Below are 22,214 nucleotides of genomic sequence, written 5' to 3' on the forward strand. Positions count from 1 at the left end.
CTCCCCTCCCCCCCCCCCTCCCCCCTCCTCTCCCCCCCCTCCCTCTCCCCCCCTCCCTCTCCCCCCCCTCCCTCTCCCCCCTCCTCCCTCTCCCCCCCTCCTCCCTCTCCCCCCCCTCCCTCTCCCCCCCCTCCCTCTCCCCCCCTCCCTCTCCCCCTCCCCCCTCCCTCTCCCCCCTCCCTCTCCCCCCCTCCCTCTCCCTCTCTTCCCTCCCCTCCATCTCCCTCCCCTCCCTCTCCCTCCCCTCCCTCTCTCTGCTCCCCCTCCCTCCCTCCCTGCGCCGCGGCTACAACACTGCTACAACTGTGGCACTTGGCGAGCGGATACTCCGACACTGGGACACACCGCAACGGTGGGATCCTCCGCTGCTCAGAGGCAGAGACAGAGACAGAGGCGATACCGAGGTGAGGATCGGATCTGGGGCTCCGGCAGCGACCAGTTACCCCGGCAGCTCTCCGTGCCGCGGAGGACAGGACACACACGGTAGGTAGTGGCCATTGGAAGGAAGCCTTGCCCTTGGTTTCTCTCCCAGTCAGTCTCTGCAGTGTCTGTGTTGTTGCTGTTTCAGTGTGAGGGGGAGCGGGCTGATACTGATCCAGACACCCACCGTGTTCCCCACCCATCTCCCCGGGTCACCTACTAGCAAGTGTGCCAAGGCAGCGAGTTACCATTGACCCATACAACACGACCACAGGCCCTTTGGCCAACCCATCCATGCCGACCAAGATGCCCCATCAAAGCTGGTCTCATTTCTCTGCGTTTGGCCCATATCCTTCTAAACCTTCCCTGCACAGAAACCCGTCCTAATGTCTTTTAAATGGTACCATGGTTGCTCAGCTTGCTTTCATCAATTTGCATGACAAGCAAAAGGGAGTCATTTTATGATGCTAATCACAAGGATATAATTTTCAGGCAACGACGAACCTTTGAATGTCCCTTTTTACCTCCCACTATGTTCAATGTAATATTATAGTAAGTTTCTTCTCGTTTTTAAATACAATTTTTTAGTTCGTTCTGAGGCATTTTCACCATGTCCGTGCACGAGTTTTAATAATATTTTCTTTGGCATTGTGTTTTTTTTAAAGGCCAAGTAGACAGGATGTTGGGACAGATGGACAGTGAGCATTTTTTAAGGTGTTTGGTGTAAAGTGGGTCTGCCACGGCTGCTTCCCGGACTGAGACAGGTTGAGAGGGTTTGAACTGCAGCTGAATATTCTGGGAATAATGCAGTTTTCGTTCAGTACTGCGGCAATATAATTAGCAGTGAGGATTTTTGTGTTTTTCCTGCAGTAGCTGAGTCTCAGTCCCATGAAAGCATTTAAAAAAATTACTATTGGAACTGTGTTAGCTCGAAATTATCTTCAATAAGACTGAAGCTGTTAAATTTGTGGTTTCTGCTTTATGAACGGCCTATCTATAAAAAAAATGTGCAGGAAGGAACTGCAGATGCTGGTTTACATCAAAGATAGACCCCTAGTGCTGGAGTATCTCAGCTGGTCAGGTAGCATCTCTGGAGAAAAAAGGATGGGTGACGTTTCAGGTCAGAACCCTTCTTCAGACTGCTGCAAACTGCTGAATAATAATAATAATAATAATAATGTATTTTATTTATATAGCGCTTTTCATATACTCAAAGACGCTTTACAGAGAATGTCTGAAAAAGGGTTCCGACCCAAAAGTCGCCAAAAATCCTTTTTCCTCCAGAGATGCTGCCTGACCTGCTGAGTTACTCCAGCACTTTGTGTCTAACGATAAAAAACATTGCATGTAACAATGCTTCAAGCGCTGGAGGCTGAGGGGTGAAGATCATGAGAATAGATAGGGTAAATGCACAGAGTGCAGAGAAGATCTTCGAAGATGGTGCCAGGACTTAAGGGTCGCTGCTATTGGGGGAGGTTAGGTAGGCTCGGAGTTTATTCCTTGGAGCGCTAGAGGATTTGGGGTGATCTTATAGAGGTGTACAAGATCATGAAATGAATAGATAGGCTGAATGCATCTTTTCCCCAGGGTAGAGGAAATAAGAACCAGACCATATAGGTTTAAGGTGAGAGGGGAAAGATTTAATAGGAACCTGAAGGGCAACTTTTTCACACAGAGGGTGGAGGGTGTATGAAACGTGCAGCCAGGGGTGGTAATTATTACCTGGGCTAGATTCTAAAGCCTGGGCCAATGAAGATTAAAATCACAAGTGGGAAAAGATTTAAGAGGGACCATGAAGATTCTTTTCATTCAGAGGGTCATAGACAATAGACAATAGGTGCAGGAGGAGGCCATTCGGCCCTTCGAGCCAGCACCGCCATTCAATGGGCTGATCATTCTCAATCAGTACCCCGTTCCGCCTTCTCCCCATACACACTGACTCCGCTATCCTTAAGAGCTCTATCTAGCTCTCTCTTGAATGCATTCAAAGAATGGCCTCCACTGCCTTCTGAGGCAGAGAATTCCACAGATTCACAACTCTCTGACAGAAAAAGTTTTTCCTCATCTCAGTTCTAAATGGCCTACCCCTTATTCTTAAACTGTGGCCCCTTGTTCTGGACTCCCCCAACATTGGGAATATGTTTCCTGCCTCTAAAGTGTCCAACCCCTTAATAATCTTATACGTTTCGATAAGATCTCCTCTCATCCTTCTAAATTCCAGTGTATACAAGCCTAGAATCATAGAATCATACAGCATGGACACACGCCCTTCAGCCCCAAATCGTCCATCGACTAAAATGGACTATCGAAGCTAGTCCCTCCTGCCTGTTTTTGGTCCATATCCCCATTTCCCATTTAATTACCTGTCTAAATGTCTTTCAAATGTTGTGATAGTACCTGCCTCAACTACCTCCTCTGGCTGCTCGTTCCATACACCCACCATCCTCCGTGTGGAAAAAGTTGTTCCTTAGGTACCTTTTAAATCTTTCCTCGCCCACCTTAAATCAATGCCCTCTAGTTCTTGATTCCTCCACCCTCGGGGGGGAAAAGACTGTGCATTCACCCTCTCTATCCCCCTCATGATTTTGTACCACTCTATTAGATCAGCTTCCTGTGCTCCATGGAATAAAGTCCTAGCCTGCCCAACCTCTCCCTATAGCTCAGGCTTTGCACCTCAGCCACCAGCATAATCAAGGACCAGTCTCGTCACGGTCCCTCCCTCTTTTCCTCTCTCCCATCAGGCAAGAGGTATAGGAAGTGTGAAGACGTACACCTCCAGATTCAGGGACAATTTCCTCCCAGCTGTTATTAAATAACTGAACCATCCTACCAATAACTAGAGAGCAGTCCTGAACGATTATCTACCTCATTGTAGACCTTCATACTATCTTCATTTGGACTAATCTGGACTTTATCTTGCACTAACCCTTATTCACGTTATTCCCTTCATCATGTATCTGTACACTATGGGTGGCTCGAATGTAATCATGTATTGTCTTTCCGCTGACTGGTTAGTACGCAACAAAAGCTTTTCACTGTACCTTGGTACACTTGACAATATACTAAACGCAAATTCAATATTTGGCAACATCCTCATAAATAATCCCTGCACTCATTCCAGCTCATTGATATTTTCCTATAGCAAGATGATCCAAACTATTAAGGCTAGTACTATAACAGCATTTAAGAGATGTTTGGACATGGATAGGAAAGGTTTACAGTTACATGGATAGGAAAGGTTTACAGGTGTGTGAGACTAGCTTGGATGGAGCATCTTGGTCGGCATAGACAAGTTGGGCTGAAGGGCTTTTTTTTGTGTCGTATGACTCTATTCCCCATCACTGTTTTGCTTTCTCTGCTGTCAGAGGTAATGGGGAGAAGCAGGAGAATGGGGTTAGGAAGGAGAGATAGATCAGCTACGATTGAATGGCATAGACTTGATGTGCCGAATGGCCTAATTCTGCTCCTATCACATGATCTTATGATCTCTGTTCATTAGCCATTGCTTCTACTCATCAGCAATGCAGAGGGGTCCCATAAGAAGTAGAAGCAGGAGTCAACTGCATGATCGCCCAAGCCTCTGGCCATTCAATAGGGTTGAGGTTGCTATGATCTTGGCCCCGGAGTGCTCTCCATAACACTTGACCACCATTTATATCAATAATCTGTTTATCTCGAGCTTCAGGATATTCAATGATTCAGCCTCTATCATTGTCAGGGTGAATTCCAAAGCTGGCCATTCCTGTGAGAAGGTATTGGTTTATTGTTGTCAAGTGTACCGAGAGACGGTGAAGAGATTCGTTTACATGCTATTCAGTCAAATCATACCAGACATGAGTACAATCAATCCACACACTCGTACATGAGGTAGTGCAAGGAGAAACACACCAGAGTGCAGAATATGGTGTCACAGAGAAGAATCCAAGGTCCTCTGAAAGGTAGTTTAGAAGATCGGGACTATACCCTAGCTTATAAGAAGGGCATTCAGTAGTTTTGTTTAGAGACCAGCATGGAAACAGGCCATTCGGCCCACCAAGTCCAGGCCGACCATCGATCACCCATTCACTAGTTCTATGTTATCCCACTTTCTCATCCACTCCTACACAACAGGGACAATTTACAGAGGGCCAATTAACCTGCAAACCCGCACATCTTTGGAGTGTGGTCACAGGGAGAACATGCAAACTCCACACAGACACCACCTGATTTCCATCCATTTCTCCATTTTCTTTTAAGGCCACCTGATCGGATGTTAGTTAAGATGCCAAGGCGTTAACTGTTTTTAATTATTTTTAAAACTGTGAGGTATTGAAAAAGGATGCTTGCATTGGTTTGTATATTATGCCATTGATATATGTACAGATGTGATTGGGTGTTAATTCTGCTATGTAAATTGTCATGCCGTGTGGCGTGGTGGGTAAAGTCACTGCCTCGCAGCGCCAGAGCCCCGGGTTCAATCCTGACCTTGGGTGCTGTCTGTGTGTGGAGTTTACACGTTCTCCCCGAGACCGCATGGGTTTCCTCCGGGTGCTCCCACATCCCAAAGACGTGCGGGTTTGTAGGTTGATTGGCCCTCTGTAAATTGCCCCTGGTGTGTAGGGAGTGGGATGAGTAAGTGGGATAACATAGAACTAGTGTGAATGGGTGAAGTCAGTGGGCCGAAGGGCCTGTTTCCATGCTGTATCTTTCAATTCGTGCTTTGTTGTAAGAGTTAAGTTAAGGCAGCAATCTTTCTGTCAATGCCCGAGGGCTTTGAATGCTGCTGCTGCTGCTGCTGCTATTTGCCGCTATTCTTGACACGCCCAGCCGATGGATCCGTTAGGGGTTTGGTTGGTGTGAAACCTGATTAACTGCAGAGTCCCTGCTTTGCGGGTTTGAAAACCTCCAACAATGGCAGCAGGACGTCTGTGTGTACGCCATTCTTACAGGCAGTGCTTGCAAAAAGCTGTGATTGATGGGTCTGTGAGGAGAGGCCGTGGTACAGATGGGAATGTTTAAATGCCCGCTAATTAATGAGGTCAGCATTACATCTTCTGGGTGAGCCAATTTATACAATCGTGTAGACCAGACATGTGCAGAAACGTTTTGTATTCACTGCTGAAAGCAGGCTTACATTTAGGGCAGCGGTATTGTAAAAGCAGTAAAAAGGGAAATAAAAATATGCCGTAAAAATTCCATTCCGATGTAATGCTGCAAGTGCGTTTGAGAATGAACGAGCATGTTATGGGGGCAATACAGCAGCTTGCTTACTGACCAAAGCACGTTTGGGGTGATCGTAAAGAATGTACCTAATGTCAGATGGCTTCCAGAATGAAAAGCTTTTAGCATTTGACTTTTCCCAGGAGAGCGAAGAAAATAAGTGCGGCACTGTAGCGCAATGGGTAGAGCCGCTGCCTCACAGTGCCAGAGACCCGGGTTCGATCCCAGCCTCGGATGCCGTCTGGGTGGAATATGTATGTTCTCCCTGTGGCATCGTCTGACTGAAGAAGGGTCTTGACCCGAAACATCACTTGTCCATTCCTTCCATAGATGCTGCCTGACCCGCTGAATTCCTCTAGCACATTGTGTTTTGCTCAATATTTCAGCATCTATAGCTAATTGTGTCTCTTTTAATTCATGTCTGATTCACGTTGAGAAAACCGTTAAGAGAATGTAGCTAACCTGAATTAAAAAAGGCACAGTGCTGGAGGAACTCAGCGGGTTAGGCAGCACCTGTGGAGGGAATAGACAAGTGACATTTCAGGTTGGGACCCTTCTTTAGACTGAGTAGGGGGGGAGAAAGCTGGAAAAGAGAGGGGGGCGGGGCAAGACCTTACAAGTGATAGGTGGATACAGATGAGGGGTGGAGTAAGTGATAACGGCTGGAGGTGAAAAGAAGACAAAAGGGTGTCGGATGAGGAGAGAAGTGGAGGAGGGAAATGTAAAGCTGGAGGGAGGAATATGGGTGGATGGGAATGATAAATTGTCAATGGCTTAGGATTAATTTGAATTAAAGTTTCATGACACTATCACTTTAACAAAAAAATCTCAGGTGTTGTAAAATGTGCTGCTTGGGGGAGCTTGATCTTAATACAAATCAGGTCCATTTTATTTTTTGGTTCATTTGATTTAATGCGACCTTTGTTGTGGAAAGGAAACCGACTTTATACTAGGTGTAAATTGCAGAGGAAACTGAGGGACACTTATGGTAGCAGGTGTTTAATTTGTGGCATTACCTGAGCTTCATGCTCATCTGCCTTCTGTACCAGTCTTAAGATGGTGAGGCCACAGGGCATGTAATTACTTAGGCAGGCATGGGCAAACAGGAAAGTGCTGCAATATCAAGAAGTGACCTTCTGCAAACTTTGGTGTTAAATGGGCTTTTTTTTGGTGTGGGTGCAATCATGAACATGGTGAGATGGTAAAGGAAGATAGAAACAAAATGCTGGAGTAACTCAGCGTGTCAGGCAGCATCTCTGAAGGAAGGGAATAGGTGACGTTTTGGGTTGGAACCCTTCTTCCGATAAGCTAATTTCTGGGTGATGCTAGTTCTGATACAGGTTTAGAATCTTTTGTAAATTGCTCTGTGTTTGGTGAGGCTGCATTTGGTCAGTTATGTGGAGCTCTGTTTGACTTGACCCCATTACAAGGATGTGGAGTCTTTGGAGAGCGTGCAGAAATTGTTCCAGAAGAGAATCCAGATGCTGCCTGGATTGAACGATATTAGCTAAAAGGAGAGATTGGACAAACTTGGATCTGTGTAGTATTATAAAATTGAGTTAAAAAAGTTTATTAAATTGAGAGGCATAGGAAGAGTAGACAGAACCTATTCCCCAGGCTAGGAATGTCAGACTAGAGACTATTCCCCAGGCTAGAAATGTCAGACTAGAGACCATAGCTATAAGGTGTGAGGGGAGATGTGCGTGGCAAGTATTTTTTTGTACATTCTCCCTGTGACCATGCAGGTTTTCTCCAGGTGCTCTGGTTTCCTCCCACACTCCAAACACATGGGTTTGTAGGTTAATTGTCTTCTGTAAATTGTTCCTAGTGTGTAGGATAGAACTAGTGTATGGGTGATTGCTGGTCGGCATGGACTCAGTGGGCCAAAGGGTCTGATTCTATGCTGTATCTCTAAAACTAAACTAAAGTATATCTATCTTTTGTCGATCATATGTCACCTCTGCTAATGTTCATTCATCTGTTATTCCTGTCTTATTTTTGTTCACTTTCTGACCCCTTGTATTCCTTGCGACTGCTTGTTCAAAGTTTAACTTTAACTGTTGAAATAATTCCTCTAAAACTAAGTACTTTGCTGCAATGTACCGAGGAGAAGAGGTTAATTTGGTTTCTGGGCCAGGCTGGTTGCTAAATTCTAGGAATGTTAAACAAAATTAATTCAAAACTCCATGAGTTTCAACAATATTCTGCTCAGATCAATGGATACTCTAAAGCCTTTTAATTAAGCAATCATTCTTGTCCCTACCACAATGGCTGCTACACTATTATTTACTTACTGAGTCTTCCCGATGTCTGCTCATTTGTACATAGGGCTTGGTTTTTAATAATGTTGAGCAGACCTGTCTCTTTCTAAATTGGATTTTACATTTATTGTTGAGTGCATATTTGCAAAAGTCAAAGCAAAGAATGCATATTCCAGTAATCCTTTTAAAAACACAACCATATTAGCATCTAATAAATGCCAACCGCTTAATCATAACCTTTCTGTGAACTTCAATTCAAAGAATTCTGAACTTAATCACAACAAAACAAAATTAGAGTGGCACAGTGGTAGAGTTGCCTCACAGCACAAATAACCCTGTTTCCATCCTGGCCTTGGGTGCTGTCTGTATGGAGTTTGTACGTTCTCCCTGTGACTGCGTGGGTTTCCTCTGGGTGCTCCAGTTTCCTCCTACATCCCAAAGATGTACAGGTTTGTAGTTTAATTGTTTTCAGAAAAAATTGTAAATAATTCGTATTGTGAAGGATAGAATCGGTGAACGGGGTGATCACGGGACAGTGTGGACCTGGAGTGCCTGTTTCTGCGCTGTATCTCTCAGCTAAAAACCAAAGCAAAGGATGCATATTCCAGTAATCCTTTTTTAAAACACAATCATATTAGCATCTAATGAATGCCAACTGCATAATTATAACCTTTCCGTGAACTTTAAATCAAAGAATTCTGAATTGTAACAAAACAAAAAAGGTGTTGAGGACAAGACATGGAATAAAGGCCAAGTTACCCCAGCTAATGCTATGTAAAAATGATCAAGTTATTTGGAAAATAAATAAATCTAAAGGTAAACTGATTTTTTTTTAAACAAGTTGATCCTCACTTTTTACATCAATCATCATATATGATTGTCATTTAAATGTTTGCGTGGTTGGGAGGGAATATATTTTGTACGGTGAAATAGGATTGTATGAAGAGATCTGCTTTGCAAGTGTCTTTAGTTTAATTTTGGAGATGCAGTGTGGAAACAGGCCCTTTTGGCTCACCGAGTCTGCACCGACCAAAAAGCACCCCCTACACTAGCACTGTCCGGCCGGCACACTTGAGACAACTTACAATTTTACCAAAGCCAATTAACCTACATTCCTTGTATGTGTACATACTTGGCCAATAAAAGTATTCATTCATTCATCCTTCACATCTTTGGAGTGTGGAGGAAACCGGAGCACCCGAAGGAAACCCACACGGTCAATGTACAAACTGCATACAGACAGCACCCGAGGTCAGGATCGAACTGGGGTCTCTGACGCTGTAAGGCAGCAACTCTACCATTGCGACACTGTGCCGCCCCTGTGATGTTATGGAGATTTCATAATTGGACACCATTAACATTGATTTACAGAACAATAAACGGCAGGAGATTGCTGTGAAAATGTTTCTAAACAGATGTCCTTTAAATTCTTGTAATTTTTCCAACAATTACACTATTTACATAATCAGTTGTTCAATCAAACTGCAGTTTTGCTTTAGACAAAATCATTATAAGGGAAAGTTAACTGCGTGTTTTATAATTTTGAACTCCCTGTTTTCATGCAACTTAATTTCATATTTGCTTGAATATGGTCAATGTTGTTTCAATTATCTCTCATGTTGAACAGCTCTTTAATAACTTGACACAAGATGAAAATTGCTTCCGATTTTATCGTTTCAAATTATTTCAAGTCTTTATATGAGCCTAAAGCTAAATGTTTTAAAGCTGGAAAGTTACATTTTCGTGTTAGTTTAGGCACCAGGACAGTGCATTATGTCAATAAGTTACATTGCTGCAATTTATCAAAACTCTAAAAACAAAAAATGTAGTTGAATATGGGAGTTTTAGTGTAGGTTAGAGATGCAGTGTGGAAGCAAGCAATTTGGCCTGCTGAGTCCACACTGACCATCGATCACCTGTTCACACTAGTTTTATATTATCCCACTTTCACATCTTTACCCTGCAAACCTGTAAATTTACCCTGTAAATTTACAGAGGCCAATTTGCCCATAAACCCCCTATATCTTTGGGATATGGGAGAAAAGACCCAACAGTGACATTTTGGGCGGGAAGTAGTGCGTGTGCATGTGCGCACGTGTTGTTCTCCCTGAGACCACTTGGGTTTCCTCTGGGCGCGCCTGTTTCTTCCCACATCCCAAAGACACACAGTTCTGCAGGCTAATTGGCCCTCTGTAAATTTTCTCTAGTATGTAGGATGAGAAAGTAGGATCACATGGAACTCGTGTGAACGGGTGATTGATGTTTGGCCTAGACTCGGAGGGCCAAGTGATAGGTGGATACAGGTATACAGCTTCCACCCACATACCTCCCTCCAGCTTTACATTCACTCTTCTGGGTCTTCCTACTGCATTGGTGATCATTTTCCAATGTTTTCTCGACTCTGGCTACCCTCCAGTCCACAGGAACTGATCCAATGTAACTCCACTTATTAAGAAAGGAGAGAGAGAGAAAAATCAGGGGATTATAGACCAGGGAGCCTTACATCAGTAGTGGGGAAGATGCTGGAGTCGATTATTAAAGATGTTATAGCAGCGCATTTGGAAAGCAGTGACGGGATCGGTCAAAGTCAGCATGGATTTATGAAAAGGAAATCATGCTTGACTAATCTTTTGGAATTTTGAGGATGTAAGAAGTAGAATGGATAAGGGGGAGCCAATGGATGTGGTGTATCTGGACTCTCAAAAAGCCTTTGACAAGGTCCCACACAAGAGATTAGTGTGCAAAACTAAAGCACGTGGTATTGGGGGTAGGGTATTGCCGGATAAGAGAACTGGTTGGCAGACAGGAAGCAAAGAGTATGAAGAAACGGGTCTTTTCAGAATGGCAGGCAGTGACTAGTGGGCTGCCGCAAGACTCAGTGCTGGGACCCCCGTTGTGTACAATATATATTAACGATTTAGACTAGGGAATTAACTGTAACATCTCTAAGTTTGCGGATGATACAAAGCTGGGTGACAGTGTGAGCTGCGAGGAGGATGCTATGAGGCTACAGGGTGACTTGGATAGGTTGGATGTGTGGGCAGAAGCATGGCAGATGCAGTATAATGTGGATAAATGTGAGGTCATCCACTTTGGTGGCAAGAACAGGAAGGCAGATTATTATCTGAATGGTGTCAGATTAAGAGAAGGGGAGGTGCAACGAGACCTGGGTGTCCTTGTACATCAGTCACTGAAAGTAAGCATGCAGGTACAGCAAGCAGTGAAGTAAGCCAATGGCATGTTGGCCTTCATTGCAAGAGGATTTAAGTTTAGGAGCAAGGAGGTCCTACTGCAGTTGTACAGGGCCCTGGTAAGACTGCACCTGGAGTATTGTGTGCAATTTTGGTCTCCTAATTTGAGGAAGGACATTATTGCAATTGAGGGAGTACAGCATAGGTTCACTAGGTTAATTCCTGGGATGGTGGGACTGACTTGGTGGGACTGGTTCGATTGGGCTTGTATTCGCTGGAATTTAGAAGGATGAGAGATCTTATCGAAACATATAAAATTCTTAGAGGATTGGACAGTGTAGATGCAGTAAAAATGTTCCCCATGTTGGGGGAGTCCAGAACCAGGGGTCACAGTTTAAGAATAAGAGGTAGGCCACTTAGGACTGAGATGAGGAAAAGCTTTTTCACCCAGAGAGTTGTGAATCTGTGGAATTCTCTACCACAGGCGGCCCTGGAGGCCAGTTCATTGGATGTTTTCAAGAGAGAGTTAGGTTTAGCTCTTAGGGCTAAGGGAATCAAGGGATATGGGGAAAAAGTCGGAATGGGGTACTGATTTTGGATGATCAGCCATGGTCATATTGAATGGCAGTGCTGGCTCGAAGGGCCGAATGGCCTACTCCTGCAACTATTTTCTATGATTCCCCATCTCCTTATCTGATACCCCTTTGTCTCCTTTTCATCTCCAGGCTTTATCAACTACTCTACCCATCTGTCAAATATTTCCCCCCCCACACCGTACCTGTATCCACCTATCACTTGCCAGGCTTTGCCCTGCCCTCGCCTCTCTTCTCCAACTCCCCCCCCCCCCCCCCCCCCCCCCCCCACACTCCATCACTCTGAATAAGGGTCCCGACTTGAAATGTCATCTGCCCATTCCCTTCACAGATGCTGCCTGACCTGCTGAGTTCCTCCAGCACTTTATGTGTTTTGCTTAAGGTTTAAAGATGAAGAATTGTTAATGATAAAGAAACACTGGTCTGATCGAAGAAAGCTTTGTACAGGAAGCAGAGGTTGATGAAATGTTAGCTTTCATGAAAATTGGCTTGAATCCTTAAGGATCTTTTGGTGTTTCAGTAACACGATTCATGAATATGCCAATTATAACACACACTCCATTTAACATTACCTTTGGGAGTCGTATGTAGAGAAGGGCACATTGTTAAAAGAATGTTTGTTCTTCCTTTATTAAATCAGTTATAAATAAAACCGGTTGTATTGGGGGCTCCTGAAACAATGCGATCATTCAATGGTGATGTTCTATTGTTGACTAGGGAAAGTACATGGGGACCGGGCGTGGGGGGGGCGGCGCGAGGGGGGGTGAAGAGCAATGGGGACCGGCGCGAGGGGGGGGGTGGGGTAGAACAATAGACAATGGGGACCCGGCGTGGGGGGACCGGCGCGAGGGGGGGTGAAGAGCAATGGGGACCCGGCTTGGGGGATCGGCGCGAGGGGGGGTGAAGAGTAATGGGGACCGGCGCGAGGGGGGGGTTGGGTAGAACAATGGACAATGGGGACCCGGCGTGGGGGGACTGGCGCGAGGGGGGGGTGAAGAGCATTGGGAACCGCTGCGAGGGGGGGGTGGAGAGTAATGGGGACCGCCGTGAGGGGGGGGTGAAGAGTAATGGGGACCGCCGTGAGGGGGGGGTTGGGTAGAACAATGGACAATGGGGACCCGGCGTGGGGGGACCGGCGCGAGGGGGGGGGGGGACCGGCGCGAGGGGGGGTGAAAAGCATTGGTGACTGCCGCGAGGAGGAGTGAAGAGCAATGGGGACCCGGCGTGGGGGTCCGCCGTGAGGGTGGGTGAAGAGCAATGGGGACTGGCGTGGGGGGACCGCCGTGAGGGGGGGGGATGGGGTAGAACAATGGACAATGGGGACCCAGCGTGGGGGGACCCAGCGTGGGGGGACCGCCGTGAGGGAGGGAGGTGGGGGGGGGGGGGATTTGTAACTTTGTAAGCGCCCTTTATGGGTGACTAATTGCATACCTTAGCAAGGTATGCAAGCAAAGAATTTCACTGTGATTTGTCATGTGACAAAGTATTCAATTCAAATCAATTCAATCAGATTTGTCTTGAAGTAGTACTTGGCTGAGATCTGTCATTTTACTTTTGATGCAGCTTTAAAGCATAAGAATAACTAGTGGTTTTCCCACTAAATAACCTCCCTGTCCTGCAGTCTCGAGTGGCTGATTTCATGTTGGTAGATCTGCTTTTTAATTCAAATGCACACAAACAGTGCCTGGAGTATGCAACACCCAGAGGAACCCCACGTGGTCATATGGATAACATGCAAACTCCGCACAGACAGCACGCAAGATTGAGGTTAGAGTTGCTACCTCAAAGCGCTAGAGTCCAGGGTTCCATAATGGGTGGTGTCCGTATGGAGTTTGTACATTCTCCCTGTGACCGTGTGGGCTTTCTCCGGATGCTCTGGCCTCATCCCACATTCTAAAGATGTACAGATTTGTAGGTTAAATTGCTTCTGTAAATTGTAAATGGTCCCTAGTATGTAGGACAGTGCTAGTATACAGGATGATCTGCTTCGGTGGTCTAAAGGGCCTGCTTCCACGCTGTATCTCTAAAGTCTAAATTGGGATTGAACCAGAGTTTCTGGCACTGTGCTAGCTTTGTGCTATTTAAGATTTACTTTGTTCTCTCCTTTTTAGATCTTAACGGAGTGGGAATGCATTCACCTCCTAGAGTCATAGAGTGATACAGCACGGGACAGACCCATCAGCCCAACTTGCCCACACTGACCAACATGTCCCAACTACACTTGTCCCATTGGCCTGCTTTTGGCCCGTATCCCTCAAACCCTATCCTCAAGTCAAGTCAAGTCAAGTCAAATTTATTTGTCACATACACATACAAGATGTGCAGTGAAATGAAAGTGGCAATGCCTGTGGGTTGTGCACAAAAAGAATTACAGTTACAGCATATAAATAAAGTTAATAAGTTACTATTAGTGTCGACAAAAATTTAGTCTCTGGGGTTATAAAAGTTGACAGTCCTGATGGCCTGTGGGAAGAAGCTCCGTCTCATCCTCTCCGTTTTCACAGCGTGACAGCGGAGGCGTTTGCCTGATCGTAGCATCTGGAACAGTCCGTTACTGGGGTGGCAGGGGTCCCTCATGATCTTGCTTGCTCTGGATCTGCACCTCCTGATGTATAGGTCCTGCAGGGGGACGAGTGTAGTTCCCATGGTGCGTTCTGCCGAACGCACTACTCTCTGCAGGGCCATCCTGTCCTGGGCAGAGCTGTTCCCAAACCAGACTGTAATGTTGCCGGACAGGATGCTCTCTACAGCCCCAGAGTAGAAGCAATGAAGGATCCTCAGAGACACTCTGAATTTCCTCAGTTGTCTAAGGTGGTAAAGGCGCTGCTTAGCCTTACCCACCAGTGCGGCAATGTGCGTTGCCCACGTCAGATCCTCTGCGATGCGGACTCCCAAGTATTTAAAACTGCTCACCCTATCCACAATAGACCCATTTATCTCCAGTGGCGTGTACGTCCTTGGATGTTTAGCCCTTCTGAAGTCCACAATCAGCTCCTTTGTTTTAGTGACATTCAAGAGGAGGCTATTGTCCTGACACCAGAGTGCCAGATCAGCCACCTCCTCCTATCCATGTACCCGTCTGAATGCGTCTTAAACGTTGTGATAGTACCTGCCTCAACTACCTCTTCTGGTGTTCTCCATGCCCACCACCCTTTGTGTAAAAAAAAAAGTTACCCCCCAGGTTCCTATTAAATCTTTTCCCCCCCTCACTTTATACCTATGTCCTCTGTTCTCTATTCCCCTAATCTGGCCAAGAGACTGTGCGTTTACCCGATCTATTCCTCTCACAATTTTGTACACCTCTATAAGATCACCCCTCATCCTCCAGCGCTCTAAGGAATAAAGTCCTAGCCTGCCAAGCCTCTCCCTATATCTCAGGCACTCGAGTCCTGGCAACATCCTCGTAAATCTTCTCTGCATCCTTTCCAGCTTGACAACATCTTTCCTACAACATGATGCCCAGAATTGAACACAATACTCTAAATGTGGCCTCACCAACGTCTTATACAACTGCAACATAACCTCCCAACTTCTATACTCAATACTCTGACTGATGAAGGCCAATGTGCCAAAAGCCTTTTTGACCGCCCTATCTACCTGTGACTCCACCTTCAAGGAACCATGCACCTGCACTCCTAGAACCCTCTATTCTACAATTCTCCCCAGAGCCCTACCATTCACTGTGTAGGTCCTGCCCATGTTAGACTTCAGAATTTTGCTCATTGATCGTTTCCATGGCTTTCTCTTTGTAATTGAATCCTTCTACACCACTCACAGTGCAGCTGATCACTGTGCTATCAGCACATCTGAATTCTTGGCTTTCTATCTGACAACGTTAAACTTCCGAGGCTGTGGTAAATGTATTAGTTTCAGGAAACTCGTGAAAAATCAGATTAGTTGTTTCCCGGCTACAGATACTTCTGGCTGAGATTGTGCCAGGATTAGAGGGTATTAGCTACAGGGAGAGGTTGGACAGACTTGGATTGTTTTCTCTGGAAAGCTGGAGGTTGAGGGGGGACCTGATAGAAGTGTATAAAATTATGAGAGGCATAAAAAGGGTAGACAGTGAGAAGTTTCCGAGTGAGACAGTGTAGACATTTCCACCCTGTTTCTCAGGGTGGATATGCCAAAGACTAGAGGGCAGAAGTTGAAGGTGAGAGGGGCAAAGATTAAAGGAGATGTGCATGCTTAACTTCTTTTACAGTGTGATGGGTGCCTGGAACGCACTGCCAGGGGTATGGTGGAGGCAGATACAATAGTGGTGTTTAAATTAAACCCTGTGCTGGCGATTCCATTTTGAGTCAAGAGTGTTTAATTGTCATATGTACCCAAACAGAACAATGAGATTCTTACTTGCAGCAGCACAACAGGCCTGTAAACACAGTTCACGATAGATAACGTAATAAAATAATCAAAAATGACGTTCAATAAGTAAACAATAAATCAATAAATACAAAACCCATAGACTGATCATATTTATATTGAGGGTACAATGGGCTGGTATAACTCTGCAGGTATGGAAAAGGGTCCATATTCTCCCGAGATGCTGCTTGACCGACTGAGTTACTCCAGCATTTTGCGTCTATCTTTGGTATAAACCATCATCTGCAGTTCCTCTTTATTGTCTCCTTCTGTTGATATTCTTTCCCACCCCCACTCCTTCATAAGTGTCTATAATTAGAACTTGTTGCTTACTTTCCCGACCCGAAACGTTATTCCAGCACTTTGTGTCTTTCTTTGTCACGTTCCTTGTTTCTGTATACTGTATATTGAGGGGATGTTTCCTGCAAACCAGACTGTTCCTGCACCCCTGATTTTGTACGATTGTGCTGTCTGGCGATAATTCGTTAGAGTAATTCCCTTCTCTTCCTCTCAGATGAAACGCAGAACTCCAAGGACAGAGCAGGAATAAGTGAAACATGTCGACGGGTGTGGATCGGATTTCACAGCGAGCTGAGGTGACTTTGTTGTTCTGTGCTTGTAAAAAGTGAACATTGTGAAGAAAAGTTGGATTGAATTACCTCGATCTCTTGCACCTTTAGCACGCACTTTGCAAAGAGATCTACTAAAGGAGTCTAACCGTGATAAGAGACCTCCGTCTAAGCTCTTTTCAGTGTTGGGATTTATCATTGGTGTTGGATGATGCACCCGTGGTTTGGGTGTAACGTTTCTCGGCATGTGTCCTTTATTTTTCTTTATTTGAGTAATATGCAGGCAAAATAGATCGGCACCTAAACAACACATATACTTCTAGTGCTGCTGCCAAGAATAGGTTGCATAACCTAGAACAAAGAACAGAACAGAACAGGCCCTATGGCCCACAATGTCTATGCTAGACGATGCTGATTAATTAATTCTTTCTGTCTGCACGTGATCCATATCCCTCCATTCCCTGTATTTGCATGTGCCTATCTCAAAGCCTCAAATACCATTATCATATCTGCCTCCACAACCACCCTCTGTGTAAAAGAAAAGTGCCGCTAACATTTCCTTTAAACTCTTATTCTCACCTTAAACCTATGCCCTCTAGTATTTGATATTTTTATTCTGGGAAAAAGATTCTGACTGTCTATCCTATCTATATTAATTTTATAAACAGTTGTCTTTCTTTCCCCTCTCGGCTTGAACCCATGCCCTTTGGTTCTTGATTCCTCTACCCTGGGATAAAGACGCTGTGTGTTCACCCTATCTATTCCTTTCATGATTTTATACACCTCTATAAGATCACCCCTCGGGCTCCTGCGCTCCAAGGAATAAAGCCCAAGCCTGCCCAACCTCTCCCTGTAGCTCAGGCCCTTGAGTCCTGGCAATATCCTCGTAAAATCTTCTCTGCGCTCTTACCAGCTCAGCGGTATTTTTCCTATGGTAGGGTGATCAAAACTGAATGCAATGCTCCAAGTGTGACCTCACCAACGTCTTGTACAAGTACAACATCAGGTCCCAAATTCTACACTCAACGCCTTAGTGATGAAGGCCAATGTACCGAAGGCCTCCTTCACCACCTTATCCACCTGTGATGCCAGGTTCAGGGAACTATGTTCCTGCACTCCTTGTTCCCTCTATTTGTTTTTAGCGCTGGAGAGACGACGTTTTGGTTTGGGACTGATTCAGTCTGAAGAAAGATCAGAACTCGAAAAGTCACCTGTCCATTCCCTCCATGGTGCTGCCTGACCCTTTGAGTTCCTCCAGCATTTTGTGTCTTGATCCCTGTCACATATGAGGCTAATTTCCTGCTGCAGTTACTACCCAGTGTGGCGTGGAATCACAAAATCTGGAAAAAGACAACTTTATCGTAAGAAATTGCTTCTATGTTTGTAGTGGAGGGATGTTGACTGACTGACTGATGTTTGGATCCATCATACACATGGGACCCCCCCAATCCTAACTTCATTCACTCGACTTTTCCCATATTTCTTTATCTTATTTCACCCACCTATTGAATCAAATGTTTTTAAAACGGAATTTAAATTGCAATGGTGCAATTCCAACTCAATCTCAGTGTGCCAACTCTCCAAACCTTTTGGATGTGCTGGCCAGTAATCATTTTTGTTGCCCCAACTGCTAATAAATTTCCCAGCCTAACAACACTGCAAAGTATAATCTTCAGTCTAAAGAAGAGCCCCGACCTGAAACGCTGTCTTTCCATTCCCTCCACAGATGCTGACCTGCAGAGTTCCTCCAGCACCTTGCCTTTTGCTCAAAATTCCAGCATCTACAGTTCTTTGTGTCTTTATACTCCACAGATAATTAGACATTTGTAAGATGGTCAACCTTACAAATATCTAAGGGCGATAGAGTTGCTACCTCACAGCCCCAGAGATCCGGGTTTGATCCTGACCTCGGGTGCTGTCTGTGTGGAGTTTGCACGTTCTCCCTGTGACCGTGTGGGTTTCCTCCGGGTGCTCTGGTTTCCTCCCACGTCCCAAAGACGTGCCAATTTGTCGATTAATTGGCCCTCTGTAAATTGCCCCCTAGTGTGTCAGGAGTGGATGTGAAAGTGGGATAAAATAGAGGCCAATTGCACTTTAAAGAGGCCAATTAACTTACAAACCCGCATATCTCTGGGATGTGCGAGGAAACCAGCACCCAGAAATTCAGCTGGAGTCAGATAGACTTCCAGCATCTGTAGTCTCTTGTGCGTCTAAAATATAATCTTGTTTTCTATTGCAAATCCCTTGCATTTAATATCAACTCTGTAGACATGAGTTCTTTGCCTCTCAGTTGCTGAAAGTAATTCTCTTCCATCTACCGTGTCCCACTTTTATAATTGCAAATAATCTACCATCTCACTCTGCAATTAGTTTTCTTTGATCAATAAAATCTAATTAGTTTTTCTATTGTAGGATACATAATAAATTTCTGCATGGGTTGTGCTATAAAATGGTAGACTAATTTATGTTAAATTGAGTTTTCGTATTAGCTAAATATATTTGTCATTTCTAGCCGATCAGATAATTTAAAATTTAGTTTACAATTTACAATTACATATTCAATTCTGATTCTGCGCATTAATGTAAAATTATGTTTCTTCAATTGAGTACATGATGATAAAACTACAGGAAATAATTCATTTTGTCAATCAATAAGCTTGGTAAACTGCAAAAATATGATAAAGTAATTCTATTGTTACTTAGCTGCAGACTGTAACAATGCAGAGAGAAAAAATATCATTATTTTTATAAACATCTCGGCTTCCAAATAACAGCAGCTTGCAGACATGAAATAACATGAAAGTATTGTTGAGTTGTTCAAAAACGTTTTCAATATTCCTTTCGTAGTTTCCAAGAAGTTGGTGAGGCTGCATTTGGAGTACTGTATTGTGTTCAGTTTTGGTCACACTGCTACAGGAAGGATGTCATTAAGTTGGAAAAAATGGAGAGAAGATTTATGACGATGTTGCCAAGAATCGAGGAGAGGTTGGGTAGGCTAGGTCTTTATTTCTTATAGCACGCAGGGCTGAGGGGTGATCTTATCGAGGGGTATAAAATCATGAGGGGAATACATAAGGAGAATGTACAGTCTTTTACCCAGGGTAGAGGAATCAAGAACCAGAGGACAAGTTGATGGTGAGAGGGGAAAGATTTAATGGGAACCTGAGGGACAACTTTTTCACACACAGAGGGTTGAGTATATGGAATGAGGAGGTAATTGGGTACTATAACGTTTAAATGGGATTTGGACGGGTACATGGAAAGGAAAGGTTTAGAGGGATATGGGTAAATAGGACTAGCGTAGATGGGGTGTCCGGGTTGGCATGGACAAGGGGCTGAGTGGCCAGTGCCCATGCTGTGTGACTCGAGGCTTTCTTCAGAAGTGGCTTACAGTTTGGATGTAACTGTAAAAAATAAAAACTCAAAATGCTTGAAAAACCCAGCAAGTCAGACACTGTCCATGGCTAGAGAAAGAGTTAATGTAATGTTTCAGTTTTGGGTCTCTTCAGAGCTGAGAGAAGGCAAATAAGTCCATGTAGGGAGTAGCAAAGATGAATGAGTGAAAGAATGTCTGATACGGCGAACCATCCCCTCAACAACTTCAGAGCAGTCCTGAGCTACCATCTACCTCATTGGAGACCCCCCCCCCCCCCACCGATTATCTTTAATCGGACTTTACTGGACTATATCTTGCACTAAATGTGATTCGCTTTATCATGTATCTGTACACTGTGGATGACACAATTGTCATGGTGTATATTCTTTCCGCTGACTGATTAGCCTTTTGCTGTACCTCAGCCAGCGTAACCAACAAATTATCCTCCAACATTTCCGTCACCTCCAACGGGACCCCACCATTGGCCACATTTTCCCATCTCCTCCCCTTTCTGCGTTCCACAGAGACCGTTCCCTCCGTACTTCCCTGGTCCACTCGTCCCTTCCTACCCAAACCACCCCCTCCCCAGGCACTTTCCCCTGCAACCGCAGGAGATGCAACACCTGTCCCTTTACCTCCCCCCTCGACTCCATCCAAGGACCCAAATAGTCTTTCCAGATGAGATAGAGGTTCACCTGCACCTCCTCCAACCTCATCTATTGTATCCGCTGTTCCAGATGTCAACTTCTCTACATCGACGAGACCAAACGCAGGCTCGGCGATCGTTTCGCTCAACACTTTCGCTCAGTCCGCCTTAACCAACCTGATCTCCCGGTGGCTGAGCACTTCAACTCCCTCTCCCACTCCCAGTCTGACCTTTCTGTCATGGGCCTCCTCCAGTGCCATAGTGAGGCCCACTGGAAATTGGAGGAACAGCACCTCATATTTCGCTTGGGCAGCTTACAGCCCAGCGGTATGAACATTGACCTCTAACTTTAGATAGTTCCTCTGTCCCTCTCTTTCCCCTCCCCCTTCCCAGTTCTCCCACTGTCTTCCTGTCTCCACCTATATCCTTTCTTTGTCCCGCCCCCCCCTGACATCAGTCTGAAGAAGGGTCTCGACCCGAAACGTCACCCATTCCTTTTCTCCAAGATGCTGCCTGACCTGCTGAGTTACTCCATCATTTTGTGATACCTGCGGAGTCTCTTGCTCAGAGTAGGGAAATCGAGAGCCAGAGGGCATAGTTTTAAGATGAGGTGGAGGGAGAAAAGATGTAATAGGTACCTGGCAGTTAACTAACCCTGTATTCTACGCAAGATTCTAGCATCTGCCATTCCTTGTGTTCACTATCCCCCCCACCAACCACAAGTTCCCAGTCACAAGTCTACTTTCCCATGCTACACCCATCTTCTCTCATGGAGTCATAGAGTCAAACATTATGGAAACAGGCCCTTCGGCTCAACTTACCCATGCTGACCAACATGCCCCATCTACACTTGTCCCACCTGCCCACATTTGGCCCATGTCCCTCTAAACCTGACCTATTCATGTACTGGTCCAAATGTCTTAAACATTCTGATAGTACCTGCCTCAACGACCACCTCCGGCAGCTCGTTCCATACACCCACCATCCCCTGTGTTTAAAGAAAAAAAAGAGTGGTACGCCCAATGGTAGAACTGCTGTCTCACAGCGGCAGAGACCCGGGTTCAATCCCTGCTAAGGGTACTGTCTTTATGGAGTTTGTATGTTCTCCCAGTGACTGCGTGGGTTTTCTCCAGGTGCTCCAGTTTCCCCCCACATCCCAAAGACGTGCGGGTTTGTAGGTTAATTGACTTTTGTTAATTATCCTCAGTGTGTAGGATAAAACTAGTGCGCGGGTGATCGTTGTTCGGTGAGCCAAAGGGCCTGTTTGCACGTTGGATCTCTAAACTAAACTAAACTAAATTGAATAAACAAAGAATTGCAGATGCTGGTTTATACCAAATGACAGACACAAAGTGCTGGAGTAACTCAGCGGATCAGGCAGCATCTCTGGAGAAAAAGGATGGGTGGCGTTTTAGGTCGGGACCCTTCTTGAAACTAAATTGAAATTGTATTGTAGAATATGGTTTTGGTGTGCTGGCCTATTATGTTATAAATTTCCCCTGGCAGTCAACTAAAGTCGGACGTGACAGGGAGTGGAATGGGCAACATTTGAGCCTGTGTCAACATATTTAATGGCACAATACCAGTCAAAATACTG

At 45.1% G+C, this 22,214-nt stretch overlaps 1 protein-coding gene across 3 annotated transcripts in view; it reads left to right on the top strand.

Moving 5' to 3' along the window:
• Positions 1–248: 248 nt before the first annotated feature.
• The window catches only part of csrnp3 (cysteine-serine-rich nuclear protein 3), a 91,548-nt gene continuing 69,582 nt past the window's right edge, over positions 249–22,214 (top strand). Inside the window, exons 1-2 of one of the 3 annotated variants that reach the window (XM_078403784.1) lie at positions 249–483; positions 16,541–16,622. Coding sequence is in view for 1 of the 3 variants with exons in the window: in XM_078403780.1 (XP_078259906.1) it covers positions 5,433–5,457; positions 16,541–16,622 (107 nt within the window). In the remaining 2 variants the exon portion in view is untranslated. Of the gene's footprint in view, positions 484–5,331; positions 5,458–16,540; positions 16,623–22,214 lie in introns of those variants that run through there. The other 2 variants (XM_078403781.1, XM_078403780.1) reach the window with 2 other exon arrangements.

The sequence above is a fragment of the Rhinoraja longicauda genome, chromosome 8 (assembly GCF_053455715.1).
Source record: "Rhinoraja longicauda isolate Sanriku21f chromosome 8, sRhiLon1.1, whole genome shotgun sequence".
Classification (NCBI taxonomy): domain Eukaryota; kingdom Metazoa; phylum Chordata; class Chondrichthyes; order Rajiformes; family Arhynchobatidae; genus Rhinoraja; species Rhinoraja longicauda.